Source organism: Paroedura picta, chromosome 11, assembly GCF_049243985.1.
Source record: "Paroedura picta isolate Pp20150507F chromosome 11, Ppicta_v3.0, whole genome shotgun sequence".
Classification (NCBI taxonomy): Eukaryota; Metazoa; Chordata; class Lepidosauria; order Squamata; family Gekkonidae; genus Paroedura; species Paroedura picta.
In genome coordinates this window covers 32144487-32160272 of record NC_135379.1, presented here as the reverse complement: position 1 = coordinate 32160272, position 15786 = coordinate 32144487, and the positions used below count along the sequence as shown (strand labels likewise).

General features: G+C 40.0%; 1 protein-coding gene across 5 annotated transcripts in view; it reads left to right on the top strand.

Annotated features, from left to right (window-relative positions):
• TBC1D5 (TBC1 domain family member 5) overlaps positions 1–15786 on the top strand; it is a 297140-nt gene that overhangs the window by 116383 nt on the left and 164971 nt on the right. For all 5 annotated transcript variants that reach the window (XM_077303028.1, XM_077303029.1, XM_077303026.1 and 2 more), the window contains one exon: positions 15137–15203. Coding sequence is in view for 3 of the 5 variants with exons in the window: in XM_077303026.1 (XP_077159141.1) it covers positions 15137–15203 (67 nt within the window). In the remaining 2 variants the exon portion in view is untranslated. The remainder of the gene's footprint in view (positions 1–15136; positions 15204–15786) is intronic.

Genomic DNA, 15786 nt, shown 5'->3' with positions numbered 1-15786 from the left:
GTCACTTGCCCTACCTTTCCCCTCATAATTTATTTCTGCTTATTTTGCACTTGTTTTCTTATACATTCACTTGCCTTGATAGAAGGACAAGTGAATATTAGTCCATTTCAAAGCAAAGTTTCTTCAGTGTTCTTAGGTTTACTTTCTAAATGTAGAATGTCTTGATTAATGCTACTGACATTAATAAAGTGCAGTCTTATAGAAGAGTCACTCTAGTCTGTCAGGTTTCTTCAGTTGCCAAGAAAACACAGTCTTTGACTTGAAGCAAAAGATTATTCTAGAGCAAAGAAGTTAACTCAACACAAACTTTGATGGAACTGGAAATTAAACACAGCATATATTCTCTTCTGCTTCGCCCCACCATCCGTGAGAACCCAAATAACGTAGGAAGCTTCAAAGAGAAAACAAACCAGGTAGGAATTGGGAAGGGGGGCGATGAGAATGGAAGAGGAAGGGAGAGAGCAATAAGTTTTTTAGAGTCGATCTTCATATCTAACAACAATAACAAAGCATAGGCATTCTGATGACAAAGAACAAACATTCCAAATCGTTTGTGACGGTGTCCAGACTCGGGAATCTCCAGGCGACAACTGGAGATTTTAGAGCTCTCACAGTCCAATACATCAATGAGTCCCAACATGTTTTACAGCACAAAAGCAGTTCTCCATAGGAAGGCAAGGCAATTAACACATCCGTTGGTTACTCTTCAAAGACCATGAATAGTAACTCTATGCAGAAAACGGTGGGGGTGAGTGGAAGGATACACATTGGAACCACAACAATTTGACAGAACCAAACTGGTTCTGACACTCTCCCACATTTAAAAGTGACCCTGCAGTTTTGAGGCCAGAGGAAAAGGCTAAACAACCAAAATAATCATTGTAAAACAAAACTAGAGCAACCCACAATAACACAATTTCAAAGCAACCAAAACCCAGATTGAAACCACAGAAACTCCGGGTTTTCCCCTGCAAAGGAAAAAGGTTAGCGATGTTACAGAATTATAAGACAAGAATCATAATGCACAAAATACCAGGCATTCACATAGGAAGTTCATAAGTCATAATAGCAGGTCCAGATTCAGGATGGGAACCTATTTCCAGGAAAATGCATACTAAAAGCTCAGTTCAGCATCAGATGAGTTAGAAAGGTCAAAATCTGTTGGCAGGCAAAACTTCACAAGCACGCATAGTTCCGGATCGTCAAGTTCCAAAGCTCTGAATTCCCATGGAAGAGACAAAGTGTTGCTCAGGGCACAATCCCTAAGTTAGCAGGGAGTTGTGAAACAGATCCCAGATCTTGGAATGTCCAGGTGCAGCTATGGCATCTTTCTCCCCACTGCAGATAGGGAGTCTTTGGGGGATGGGGGATGCTTTCAGTGCCCAAGCAATGGAAATGGATGCAGGACACAATCAGCCAATTCCTCCCCCTGACCATCTGACCAGGCAGAAACAGTGGGAGCTGCTGAAAACTGCTGCAGCTCCACTTCAGAAACCATGGATTCCTTGAGAGCATGAGTCTGTAGGCGGCCGAGCAGAGCGCCCCAGACTGGAACACACTTTGGGGAGGCTGGGCAGAACTCCCTCACAGAAGAGCCAAATGTCAAAGTACTGAGTGCATGGGTTCCATGGCAGCTGGAAGCTTGTATCTGGGCGCAGAACTCAACTTTCCCCTCCATCTCATGATGCTTGTGACAGTGTCCAGACTCTGGAATCTCCAAGCAACAACTGGAGATGTCCAAGCTCTTACAGTCTAGTGCATCAATGAGTCCCAACATGATTTACAGCACAAAAACAGTTCTCCACAGGAAGGTAATTAACACATCAGTTGGATACTCTTCAAAGACCGTGAGTAGTAAATCTACACAGAATATGGGGCGGTGGTGGAAGGATAAACGTTGGAACCACAACGATTTGACAGAACCAAACTGGTTCTAACACAGTCTAACTATTGTACTGATATCACTAGTTAATAAAAATGCTTTGTATTCTCTCTTGTGAAAAATCTTTTTTTAAACTGTACAACTTCAGTATTCATAATAAATGCTTTATAACTTCCACTGTATTTAATAAAACTAAGAGATTAAAATATTTTAAATCATACAATGAAAGAAGACTTGTTTTTCAGTCTTAACTTGTAAATTGCATTTTTTTTTTACTTGGGAAATAGATGTCACTGTCACAGTTATGTGGAAATCTTTTGCTTTGTCTACACGTGTCAGAATTTGCCTCTTTCCCCCCCCCCCCAAAAAAAAATGCTTGATTTACCCATTGATTCCTTTGCTTTACTTTATGCCAAATAGATAATTTGTAATTTATATCTTTCACACAGTTCCCAGTTGGATTTCTCATGCACTGAAAAGTCAGAAGCCTGACATTACTATGCAAAGTTAAGTGCTTGGGGTTAATGAACAGCATTAAATTTTATGAGGCCATGTCCACTAGATGTTAAAAGAAGCTTAAGGGAACTTTTTCACAGATAGAAATTAACATTGGTGCAAAAGAACACTCAAGGGAGCTCAGTTCTAAGTAAAATACAGTTTGGTGGCATATTGACTTGCTATTATTAGTTTTAATATTTTTGTTAGAAATTTGCATTTCTCCATTTAAAATGAATTGCTGTTTAAATATATAGGTACCATTTGAAATATAGACACAGTGAACCAAATAATTTTTGTAAGTAAATATTTGCATACTGTTGGTGCTTGTGACACTGCATAGACATATATATATATATATTTATAGTGGGTTATATTTGTAATCGTATCAACCTATATATTTAAACCATATACCCAGGAAAAATTGAACGGATTTCATTGTATCTTTGTTTATGTTCTGTATTCTCAACGTGTTGATGTTTTATTTTTCTCACTTATGGACCCTGATTGGATGGAAAGGCAGCTTAAAATGTTTAAAATAAATAAATAAAATTAATATTTTGACCCAGCAAAGTAGACATCTGCTTATCCATGAGGCTACTTCAAGGATGTTATAGAATAATATCTAAATCATATTCTTAAGAGTATATGTGTTTTGTATAATTTTACATTGTGTTCTCTTACATACTCAGCAAGTTGAAAAATACAGAAAGGAACATATATTTCAACCTGTCCCTCAATGGCCACTTCAGTGGGGCTGAAGTCATCCAAGGGGGTTAGGTCACGCCTCTGCACGTTCAGGTAGGGCATTCTCATGCAGATTTTTTAGAGCTGTTTCCTTAATGACCCAATCCTGACTGGCTAGTTTACCTAGTCCTCTGCTTAGGTAGGAGACTTCAAGCCCTGTTCTTCAGGCCTTCGATCTTGCAAACAACTACTTTAAAAAAATTGGATAAACAAAAAGCAGAGAGGTACACTTCCTAAAAGAAGAACAGAAATCAAAGGATCAAAGCAAGGCAGTAGAAACCGGCAGCTGATTTCTTCTCTTTACCTGGCCAAGTGGAATAAGTTGAGCATGGCAAAAGATGGAGAGAAAGCATTGGCAGCAACTTCCTCTGCAGCCGGAGAACCCTCTCCTCTACTGAAGAAGGGAGTGACACAGTCAAATACCATAGCCTCCAAGAAATAGCCTGGAGCCCTTGGAATGTCCTCCAACAGGCTGGCTGCAGAACATGCGGCAGCAGCAATGGTAGCCTGTTATCCCCTGCCCCCAGCGCTCTTAGCTTGGAAAATGGAAAAGTGTGCTCTGAGATCCAACGGTGGTGGAGCTGCAGCCAAAGGCACAGGCCCCCCCTAGGAAAACATCAGCGCCTAGCAAGAGGCACAAAACAGAGGGGGTTCACAATCCACCTGTGTTTCAGAGCACTCTGGAGCCTGGGAGCGCTCACTGCAACAAGATTTCCCCTCAGACATCTGGGAGCACAGTGATGCAGGGAAGCAGCCACATGGACATTGTGGGAGTCATACTGGGCCGGTGACACCTGTTGGTAAGCCCAACACCAGGCGTGAGGAATGCAAGCCGTTTCTGTGTGGGCAATGGGAGGGTAGCCCAGAGCCCCAGGATATAGTTCCCTGCCCAGTCCACAGCCTGGTTCACTATTCCAAGATGGCGGCCCCCTTTCAAAAGCCTGGGCCACAATTTCAAGATGGCAGCCGCCATGTAGGCACCTGATTTGGCGCTGCTACCCTAGTCTCCCTCCATGGACTGGCTTAACATATATGCACTCAAGTAGACCTACAAGGCCTCGTCCATGGCCATCCGAGCATCAGCTGCACTGTAAAACTTCAACAGGCTACCATTATCTGGATGAACAACATGCTAAAATCCTCAGACCTCGATTGGGCATATCATCCCCAAGATCTCAGGATGCCATTCAGTTCTCTGCTAGAACATAGGCAGCCAGCAGTGATATATGCCGTAACATCTCGCTGAAGCATTGGAAAGTTGATCCAATATCTACTAGCACACACTCCTCTTCCAGGTTTTCAGGATGACTGCTCTTTGGGGAGTTGAATCTGAACAGAGTACTGGTGGATACAAAGGAAAAGACAAAAGGCAATGCCTGCCTCCTCCAGCCACTACAAGGACAGAGACAGCAAATATAGATATCAGCAGTCCTTTCGGACCTACAGAGACCAACCCCAAGGTAGAGACCTGAGGGATTTTAGATCCTACCATACTTCCAAGTACAGGACCAATTACACTACCAGGCAACCACAGCAATCCCAACAGCCAAGAAAACTTTCCGCCTGACTATACTTCTTCTCAGAGGTATGAAGTCACTCCACAATGGATCCATGGGTCTTTATTAGTATTGCTGGATGGATTAATTCCCTGCTGCTATCACCAAAGCTGTCTCCCATCAGGTTACATAAGATAAAACCCCCACAGATATAAGGTTAAAAATTTAAAATCTTGGCCATCATATCAAATGGCTATCACATAGAGATCTCAAAAAGACCCCCAAATCAATTCACAATTTCACCAATGCCTCAGGTCACCACACAGGAGACTTTTTTCACAAGCTATCTAGCACCCGATCTCCATCAGAGCCATAGAGGAAGTTCCAATAGACCAATGGTTTACTCATCATTGTACCCAAGAAATCAGTAGACTAGCAGGCCACATTAATTCTAAAAACCCACAGTGTTTGGTTGATGAAGGGAAAGTTCAAGATGGAATCCCTGAGGCACATTCTGCAGATCCTACAGTGAGCAGATATGCTGAAATTGCTGGACCTATGGGAGGCCTATCTCCACATTCCTATCCACAAGGACTCCAGGAAGTACCTATGCTTCTGCCATAAGGGTCACCACTTCCAATAAACGGCCCTGCCCTTCAGGGTTTTTTTCCGCACCTTGGGTATCCACAGAATACCTGTTGTTGCAAAATGTGGCTGTTAGGGGCCTCTCAGGGTCATCTTGGAGGGCCCATATCCAGCCTGTTCTGGATCTGGTATAAGGTTTTGGTATTAACCTTTAAAGCCATCCATATTCTGGGCCCTGCATATCTGAGGAACCGCCTGTCTCCTTTGCTCTTTGCTGTTGGTGGATTAACATAAAACATTTACAACAGGGCACAGATTTTGTGCAACCCGCACAATTTGTAGACATGGCTGATGCCAGCCAACGTGGCTGGAGCTTTGGGCCATGCAGCTGGCCCTCCAGGCATTCCTGCCCAAGATTCGCAACAACCATATTGTAGTCAACATGACAATGAAGGCTCACATCAACAGGCAAGGAGGGACATGCTCCTGCACCCTATACTTCAAGGCCAGTCACCTCCTAGCTTAGGCAGAGTGGCACTTGCTGAGCCTAAGGGTAGAATATATTCAGGGTCAGCCAAACCACCAGGTGGACTGACTCAGTTGGCAAGACATGGACCCAGGGGAATGGGCTTTGAATTGGGAAGTATTCCTTCAGATCACCTGCATGTTTGGGGCTCCAGTGGTAGACTTTCTAGCAACTCCAGACAATACCCAAATTCAAAGATTTTTTCTTGTTTCTACTACAAAGGATGAGGACACCACTGCCACTGCCAGACAAGTCCTCCAAAGTCAAGCCTTGTTACTTGTGGCATATGAGCTCCTTCCAATCCATCGCACCCTATGATATGGAACCAAAAATATAATCTTTCTTTGTATTAAAGTACTTTTTGGGCCCAGTTTCCCATACTGCTAAATAAACTCCTTATCTGCTAATGGGAGGGATTTCAATCAGCAGAGCATAATCCTCCCCCACATACACACACTGCTGAGCCAAATTTCAAAGGAACAACATGGGAGGGATTGGCAATTAGTTTTTCACTCACAAGATACGTGTACTAGATTAAAGCACAGCACCTACCACCACCCCATGTTTTCACAAAAACGAGGTAGTGACTGGCAAGGCGTTAGTGGTATCTGACACATTCCCTTCTTGAACAGGAAGAAACAACAGCCACAAAGAGGTTTCAGGGACAGCATGAGTCTCTTTGCCTTAGCAGCCACTGCCTCTGCAGTTTCTCACTTCAACCACTAAGAGGATTATAATGCCACTCTGAACACAATGACTTTTTTACATAATTTACTGGCTACTGCCAGGCCTAAAATGATTTGTTTGTATGACATATTCTCTTCATATCATGTGAGTTGGTTATGTGGCAATGGTCCCAACACCATTTTGATGTTTCAGTCAAGTCAGACTTCTTTAGGGTTGGGGGCTACCAGGTGATATGCCTTCGCTAAATGTAGCACCCTCTGGGGGACATATTCAGACAGGCAGTACCTTGGATATACCACAAAATGTATATGGCCTTAAAGGTTAGAACCAGAATCTTAAATCGAACCCTGAACTCTACTGAGAGCCAGTGTAGCTGCCGCAATACTGGTCATGTAAGAGGACCCGTACAGCAACATTTTGGGCCAGTTATAATTTCCAGATTAGGGTCAAGGTTAGGCCAGTGAGTTATAGTAGTCCAGTCTTGAGTTATAATAGTCCAGTCTTGAGGTGTCTGTTACATGGATCACTGTGGCTTGATGTTCAGGGCATAGGTAGGGTGCTAGTAACTTGGCCTGGTGAAGTTGGAAAAATGCCTTCCTTGTTACTATTGTAACTTGAGCCTCCATTGATAAGGAGGCATCAAAAATCACACCTAAATTCCTGGCCATCTGTGCAGTTGTCAGGTGCACACTGTCCAAGCAGGGCAAATGTGCTTCCTGATCTGACCCTTCCTTCCCCCCTCCCCAGTCACAGTAACTCTATCTTTGAGGTGTTCAACTTCAAGCTAATACTCTTAAGAAACTCTACTGCTGCCTCAACGAGTCTGGAGGGACATCTGGCCGAACATCCAGCAGGAGATGGAGCTGGGTGTCGTCCACATATTGGTGACACCCAAGCCCATAGCTATAGATCAGTCTGGCAAGTGGGCACATGAAAATGCTAAATAATGTTGTGGAGAGAACTGCCTCCTGCAGAACTACACATTGGAGTTGACAGGGGTGCGATTGATTCTACCTGATTGCTACCCTTTGCTCTCAACCCCAGAGAAAGGAGGTAACTCACTGGTGGGCCGTCCCCCGTATCCCTAAGTCAACAAGGCAATGAGCAAGAAGCTCATGGCCTACCATGTTGAATGCTGCCATAAGATCTAATAATACAATCAGTATCAACTCACCTCAGTCCAGCAGTCTCCGGAGACCATCCATCAGGGTGACCAGCATAATCTCCACCCTGTGACCTGGATGGAAGCCTGACTGGAATAGGTTACGTTCTGAAGATTCTTCCAAGTATGCTAGCAACTGGTCTGTGGCTGCTCGCTCAACTACCTTCCCCAAGAACGCACAATGCAACACAGGATGGTAGCTGGCTGGGTCATATGGTCCAGTGATGATTTCTTAAGTAGATGGTGAACCACCACCACCTCCTTCAACCCACCTGCTAGACAGGTGAGCACTGGAGTCAGAATGCCAGTTTCTGGCTATTGAAAGATCTTTTCAGATTTCTGTTTCTAGCTCTGAAGAAACTTTCCATTAATTTTCTAAATTCTTGTGACCTTGAGAGCTAGAAAAATTCTCTTTTTTAAAATGTGTAAACTTTGTGCCTTGGGGAATTAAAGATCTTTCTTAAGCACTAACTTGTGTTATAGTCGCCTTCTAGAGATGTTGTATATGAAGCTACTTAGAACGTTTCTTTTTCCAGATATTCCTACTTGCTTTCATCTATCAATGTCAGATCAAAACAAAATAATCCTCAAAAATTATCAGTCTGTAGGTAATTCTAAATCTTAATGAATATGAATCAGTAATACTTACTGTATGGTTACCAAAACTTGTGTAGGCTTGCCCTTATAGTATGTTTGCTGTTCTTATCATGCAAAATCCAAGAAGCTTTTCAATTTAAGATTACCCCCAGCCCAATCAAACAAGCTGTTATTCTGCACTTCTGTGTGTCAATTATACTTTCCTACTTAGCAATTCATGTAGCTTCAGCTGCTGTGGTTTTAGGCTGTGATCCAGAGGGACATGGGCACCCATCCTTCTGAGTTTCCCTTATATCAATTTCAGTGCCGGGAACTGCCTCTACCGCCACCACCACCCACTGAAAAAAAAGTGGTTAAGAGACTTGGCGCAAAAACTGTTCATAGAGTTTGTGTAAAAGTCTAAGGTCCAAAATTTCAAAAATAATTATTATATTTTAAGAGCATTATCATACACAATTTTCTATCAATATAGCCAAATCAGCAAAAACGTTAGGAATATTGTATCTAAAATTCAGCCAGGTCTGTAGTGACTGTGCTGTAGGAATGAGTTTATGATTGCCAGATTGTGTTTTGTGTATGTGTCTGTACACATGTGAAAGTGAAGTCGAGCCTGAACTTCAGTAGCACAGCCCTCCGGATAATGTACTTTTTCTGGGGGTTTCCCCCCATATAGTTGCTGTGGGGGGGGGATTGGGGTGGAGGTATTGTGTATTTCTTGAAGTGTATTTCTAGAAATTCGTATGCCACCTCTTACTCCTTAATTCTCAACGTTTTTCTTTAGGCATCACCAATTGGAAGTGAATATAATACATATAGAAAAGCATGACCTTTTAATAAAGTCTGATGTAATGAAGTGCTTCATTAGTCGCTTGATACAAATCCTCTGGAGAGAAGTCGAAACACGTTTAACAGCTAACTTTCTTATGTGTATACAGGTTTGGTTTCAGAATGCTTTTATTTTGAACTATTATGATATTACTGGTACTACAAGAATAAATCTTACACTTCAGAATGCCCAAAAATGTTTTTAAAGGTACTAACTAGTACATCATTCTTTGTTTTAGAAATTACTTCCTTTCTTTAGAAATCTGCATGTCTGTGTGATCTATTTCTGGCTATTGAACTTCAGCCCAGGTTTTCTCCTGTCTTCCAGTGTGCAGAGCAGATTGTAATTCAAATGTCAATGGGTACATTTTTAAGCAAGGTTGAAAAGTTTTTGCAGCTCAGTTTTCTTCTACTTACCCGTCAGTGTTTGGGTCCCTCCTATTGTCGATAAAGGACTTTTGTCTGAGTCTAGGAGAATGGCTACCAATTCTGCCACTGTAGAAAAATCGAATATGCCTTTGGACTTCAGTTTCTTAAAACAAGCTACAGACTTGCCTTGTTTCCAAAAGCAATTCTGAAAGCAACAGAATATGAAGGTGCAAACATGTACCCACTGAAAACATTTCAGAATGGAGCAATAACTGTTGTCTGGAGCCAGTCGGATCATTGCTTAACTGAGCACACTTTTTATTTCTTGGTGGAAAAGACCTCTAGCTCCCTTTGTAATCTATTCATTTTTTCTGAGCAAATTCTTGAGTTTTTCAAGTTTACATTTTTAAGAAGAAGTAGAGTTGGTTCTTATGTGCTGCTGTTCTCTACCAGAAGGAGACTTATAATTAACTTCCCTTTCCTCTCCCCACAACAGGTACCCTGTGAGGTAGATGGGGCTGAGAGAGCCCTGATATTACTGCTCGGTCAGAGCAGCCCTACCCACAGGAGTCTCAAAGCGGCTTACAATCCCCTTCCCTTTCCTCTCCCAATACCAGACACCCTGTGAGGTAGGTGAGGCTGAGAGAGCCCTGATATTCCTGCTCTGTCAGAACAGCTTTATCAGTGCTGTGGTGAGCCCAAGATCACCCAGCTGGTTGCATGTGGGGGAACGCATATTCAAACCCGGCTTGCCAGATTAGAAATCCGTGCTCCTAACCATTACACCAAGCTGGCTCTTTAAGAAAGCTCAGGGGAAACAATCCCTCTGAAGAGAAAGAAAGCTCCTCATCCTTAACATAGAAGAAAGAAGTGTTCAGTAGATACAGATAAGTCTTTAACTAGGGATGATAGTCCTGAGTATAGAAGTAGAATTTACTGGTGATGGGCATAGGATTTGTAATTTCTTCTCCCTATCTATTCAATCCATCATTGGAGTACAGAAGAAACCAAGATTTTTTAGTACATGAATACATCCTCCACCCTGCTCCCTTTTCTTTTACCAAAAGTTATCTTGGCCATAATTGTAGTAGTGGGCTGCCTTGTGATGATTTGTGGAGGACAAATACCTCCCTACAGTTTAAGAATGGTACCACAGTGACATCTTGGATGCCAGTATCCTGGAGAGTATCGTTTCTTAGGACTTGGTAGTAAAGACTAGAAAGGCAGTATTGTGTGGAAGTCCTAATACTCTAGGAACGGTGGTGGCAGCTTTCCTGTGCATAATAGACGCAACAGTCCTGTTGATATCATCCCTACCATATGTTAGAGTGAGGAAGAGAAAGACAATTAGAGTAGCAGGAGGTCTAGAATCATTCCCACTATTAGTCAGGACCAAACTTGGGGGAGTCTTCAGATGTAGCTCATAATAGGCTGAGGAAATCTGAAATGGAGAAATTAGCATCTGACCCCCCTTTTTCCTTCAAAATTTGCTGCATTCATTCCATAGAATTCCCTTGATTGTGGCCTTGGCACTTCACAATATCTAATTTCAGGGCTTTCTTCCCCTAAGACTAATTATATTTAATATTAAGATGTATTGCTGAGAGGGAATATTGAAAAATTGCCTTAAATGTTAATACTTAGCCTTTGATTACTACGTATATTTATTTCATGAAAAATGTCAACCTTTGGATCGTCTCATAAGTCGATGACCTAGAGGGTCCCAATTATTAACTGCTATATATTTTTCTTATTAGCAAACTAAATAAAAACATTTAGGTTTAAACAGCATCACAATCTTTACTTGCAAGATTTTTTAAAGATTGTTATGTGATCACATAACAGATTTTTTAAACATAAATCTTGAATATATTTTCCTTTTTTAACTTTGGGAAACTTTAGCAACTTCCTTCAAGTGTAATGTACTTCAATTTTTGTAGCCTAATAATTATTTTATAAATATCAGAAGTGCAGTGCGCTTAATTCTTTAGCTGAAGGCATTATATTCCGTTTCTGTACAGTGCTTCAAGCTTGCTCCATTTAATCATTTTAAAAGCTTAGTTGGTGTAAATTGAATTTAACACTGTAGTTGCAAGGATGTTATGTAAAACGTCCAAGAGAGTGCTTCTAGTGCCGGCTCATATTCATCTTAAACTCTCTAGCACCCTCTGTTGTAACATTCAGGCAATATCAGGTGTATTTATCTTTTAAGTATTGGATACCTATAAAAATTTATCAAAGCATGTTAAAAACTGATCCTTCAGCTTTGTATTTTGCATAATTTATTAAAACTTAAATTGACTTAATCAGCAGAAGATTTTTTTAATGCTTGAATTTTTCAGCTTGAAGTTATATTCTTAAATTAGTGCTTCCATCAAATTAAGATCTTTTGGTTTGCTGTAGTTTTCTTTCTTAAAAGAGATTAATTCTGTTTTTTGTGAGGTTCGTTTTACAGAGATACTCAAAACATTGTCGATTTCATCTGTGGTGTGCTGAAGTACAAATTGTAAGCCTGGCAATCATAAAACTATAGTGCTTCAAAATAGAAGGAACTTCAAATCGTCCATGCTAAAATTAAGAATTTATAACTGTATGGAACAGATGTTTTCATAAACATTTGCTATAATTAATTTCAACTAGGGGATTGGCAGAACAAAGCAGTTGCTCCCTCCTCTAAACTTTAATGCCTTTTCCCCACACAGCGAACTCAGAATTTTTTTAATATTGTTAATGAAATAAATTGACTTCTCTGTTTAGATTTCACAGTGAGAAAGAAAAGCTTAATTTGTATTATATTCTTGCCTTTGACACAATGGAGAAATGTTAAATTCAGAAGAGCATTCAGTAAACAGAGGAATTAAGAATCTTCAATAACCTTTTTTTACATTCTAAACTATATTTGTCAAGGGTTTTCTAGCGACAACAGTAGTTTCATGTTTGTCTGTTAATTATAGTTTCAATCTTAGTATAATGTAAAGAATTAAATTTTACATATTGCAATATGTGTAGCCTTATTGTAGATTCAGATTTTGTGTGTGTAGAATCAATATATATTTTCAATAGATGTGTGTGAAAAAAAAATATTTAAACTAAAATCTGTCTCGGTTCCTGTAAATATTGCTGGTTTCTGAAGTAAAATAATAATTCATTTTTCTAATAATATGGCATATATTTTTCTCTAGGTAGTTAATTAAATTTATATCCTTCCTTATGCCCTTCCAGTTTGTTTCAAGAGCTAGGAATCAAGAACAGTATATTTTAGTAACGCATTGGACTTCTGTGTCACCACCCAGAGGAAAAATACCTACTGAACAGAATTTGCTGTACCATCTCGGGTGCCAATTTATTTTCCTTGCTATTTCTGCACTTTATATAAAAATACTACTTAATTGAGAGAGCATTTTTAAAAAGTTTTAAAATAAGCACAGCCTAATTGTTCTACACCTGAAAGCTCCAGTGCAGCTGCAAGAAATTTTGAGCAAACCAGTATTCTTGACTGATCTGTCATCTTCAAAGTGTGTAAAGAAAAATAGGTAGCTGTCATTAAAATTACATTTCAGCTTTCAATAACCATTTAATGAGTAGTGTAATTATATAAGTATGGTACCTCAAGTACTTCACTCAATAATTAAAAATAATCTCATCTTTAAAGTGAAAGCTCTAATTATTATTTGACTTAACCAGGACCACTGTTATGATCTCCAGTGGCATCTTGGAGTGTTTTGAAGGTATAAATTAAAACTGAATAAATCATTAAATTATTAAGCTTTAAATATGCGAAAATAGAAATATGTGGTATTTAAAACTAAAAGCTATTGCAGTTCATAACTTCATAATGTAAGCAGCTTCTATATTTCCCTTTCCAAGATCACAATTTATGTACTTTTAAAATAATATATCTTCATATATGATTATTACTGAACATCAATCATGAAAACATAATTTAATGCTGTTCTAGTTTCCTAGCAGTAATATGTCTTTTTGTTTTTGGTTTGTGGAAAACAAAAATTTGAAACAGAAAATCTGTTTTTTAGTCTGAACAACTCTCTACTGTTGTATAGGGTTAAGAAGAATACTACATTATATATTTATTTCTTGCTAGCTAGATAAGTTAATATCGTTCCTTTCGTCGTGCAATCTCATTCCTGAAAATAGGATTGTATGGAGAAATGTACTGTGTATATCACGTTTACTCAATGATATCTCTGTGATTGTAACACCTCCAAGCAACTGCCACGGCAACTGGCAAAATCTTTTTAAATATATCTGCTGCTGTCATTATGTATAGTACCTTTATGTGCACAGTCCTGTTTCGGAGAGCCGGGAGTGCATAAGGAAAGAAGATACTTTTTACTGTGTTAATTACAGAGCAGCAGTTTCCTACCTGGATGTGCTTAGCTTCCGAGCTGGCAAACCAGAACATTGGTTCTCCTATGTAATAGTAACTTATCTGATCACTACTTAATGGGTCAATATAATATATCCTTTGTATGTGATACGCCTGGCACAAGTATTTAACAGAGACTATTACACTGCCAAGTTCTGTTTCTGGACCAGATTTCTCCATTCACATATGTGGGTATTGGCCATTGTATTCTTGGCACACAATGACAATCTGGTTTCTTATTGAGTGGAGGTAAGATTCAGTACTGTACAATTCTTTACAGTACAGATTTGAAAGGGAAATGTTTATGAGCATCTAACGTTTCAAACTTGTGACTTTTGTTTTAGTAGCACAAAAATCTCTCAATAAAAATCCTTGCCTTTTATTATTATTATTATATTATTATTCGATTTATTTCCTGCCTCTCCCTATAGGCTCAAGGCGGGCCACAGTAGTCTCAACCCCATTAAAACCATTTATAACCCCCATTAAGACTTTAAAATACCAACATCATGGCAAAAAAATCCCCACCCCTCCCCTTACTAATAACAGAGATATTGGAAGAGAGTGATGTACACTTCCTGACTCCCGGGGGGGGGGGGGATGTCCTTCGTTTGTTGGCCCCATTTTTATTTATTTTATGTATTATTACATTTATATTCCACTGCTCCCAGCATAGCTGGCTTGCAGCGAATTACAAGATCTAAGAGATCTTTGTCTAGCTCATGTGTACAGAACTTGATAAGCTAAAAGCAGACTTCACTGAAAAATATGTGGCCGAGAAGATAGGCAGCAAAATAAAAATCCTCTATTTGATGTGTTGTCTGTATCTTGCTTATACACGCAAATTACCAAAATTTTGTATTCATCAAATGATGGACATGCATGTGTAAACGTGCCTATAGAAGAAATGAACTTCCCATAGTTCAGATTTAGAAGTCTACTACTAGCATCAATTTTGTTTAGCATATTAAGATACTATAATCAAAAACATCAAATAAGGCTCAAAATACATCTTTCCAGTTGGCCCCAACCCAGAGAACCAAAGAACACTAGAAGATTACTTTTGTACATAAAGTTTTACGGTGTCTAGTGCCCAGGCTTTGTAACACATTGGAAACATGGCAGTTAAAGCATATGGCATTGGAAACATGGCGGTTAAAGACAAGTTTCTAGATTGCTAAATTTTCTACTTTCCCTTCAGTAGGTTTTTTCACATTCAGTAAACTGAACTTTGCCGTAAAATATGCTTCCAAACTCAGATTGCATTTAGTGGATCAAGGAAATTGTATGCTACATGACATAGTGTAAAAGTCTAATATTTTACATCCTGGTTTTTTTTTTACTAAACCCAACTATGTGGTCTTGTTTGTCTTCTTAGATGTGTCAAATGAAAATGGAAGTATTCATCACAGTTCAGATGCTGATGGAACTTTTCTTTCATATAGGTGAGTATTTTTTGAGTTTTTCTGAGTAGGGGTGGGACACTACCAGCACACAAAGGATACACAGACATATATAAATTTAGTTTGGCATGATTGAGGCCAAAGTTTTTATTGATATACAAATGAATGTAGGAAAACCAAATGTATGGGGAGGATCCACCAAATTGCTCCTCCCCATCCTGCTGCCAGCAGACCGCAGTCCTTTGGAAAGGATAACCCACCAGGAGAACCACCTGCTGGATCTGAGCAACACTTCTGTAAAGTTCACCTTCTCCATCAGGCAAGCCGGTCTGCCAGGAAGGTGAAGCTAAGGAGACACCCACAGGTGTCAGCCTTAGTTGGGGTTCTCCTTGGCCACCTTGCCATATGCAGCAGCTTTCTCCCCACTGAGAAGTCATTGTTGCATATAAGCAGCCTCATAAGGAGGCTTTTGAAGTAGGCAGAGCCCAGCTAAAGGGATGGGCTCAGCCCCCAAAGGATCCAGCTTCTAACACAACCACCATCGAGCAGGGGAGGGAGCATAGCACCTGTCCCCACTCCCAACAATGCTCATTCCTAATATAGCCTCATCAAAGCCACCCTGATT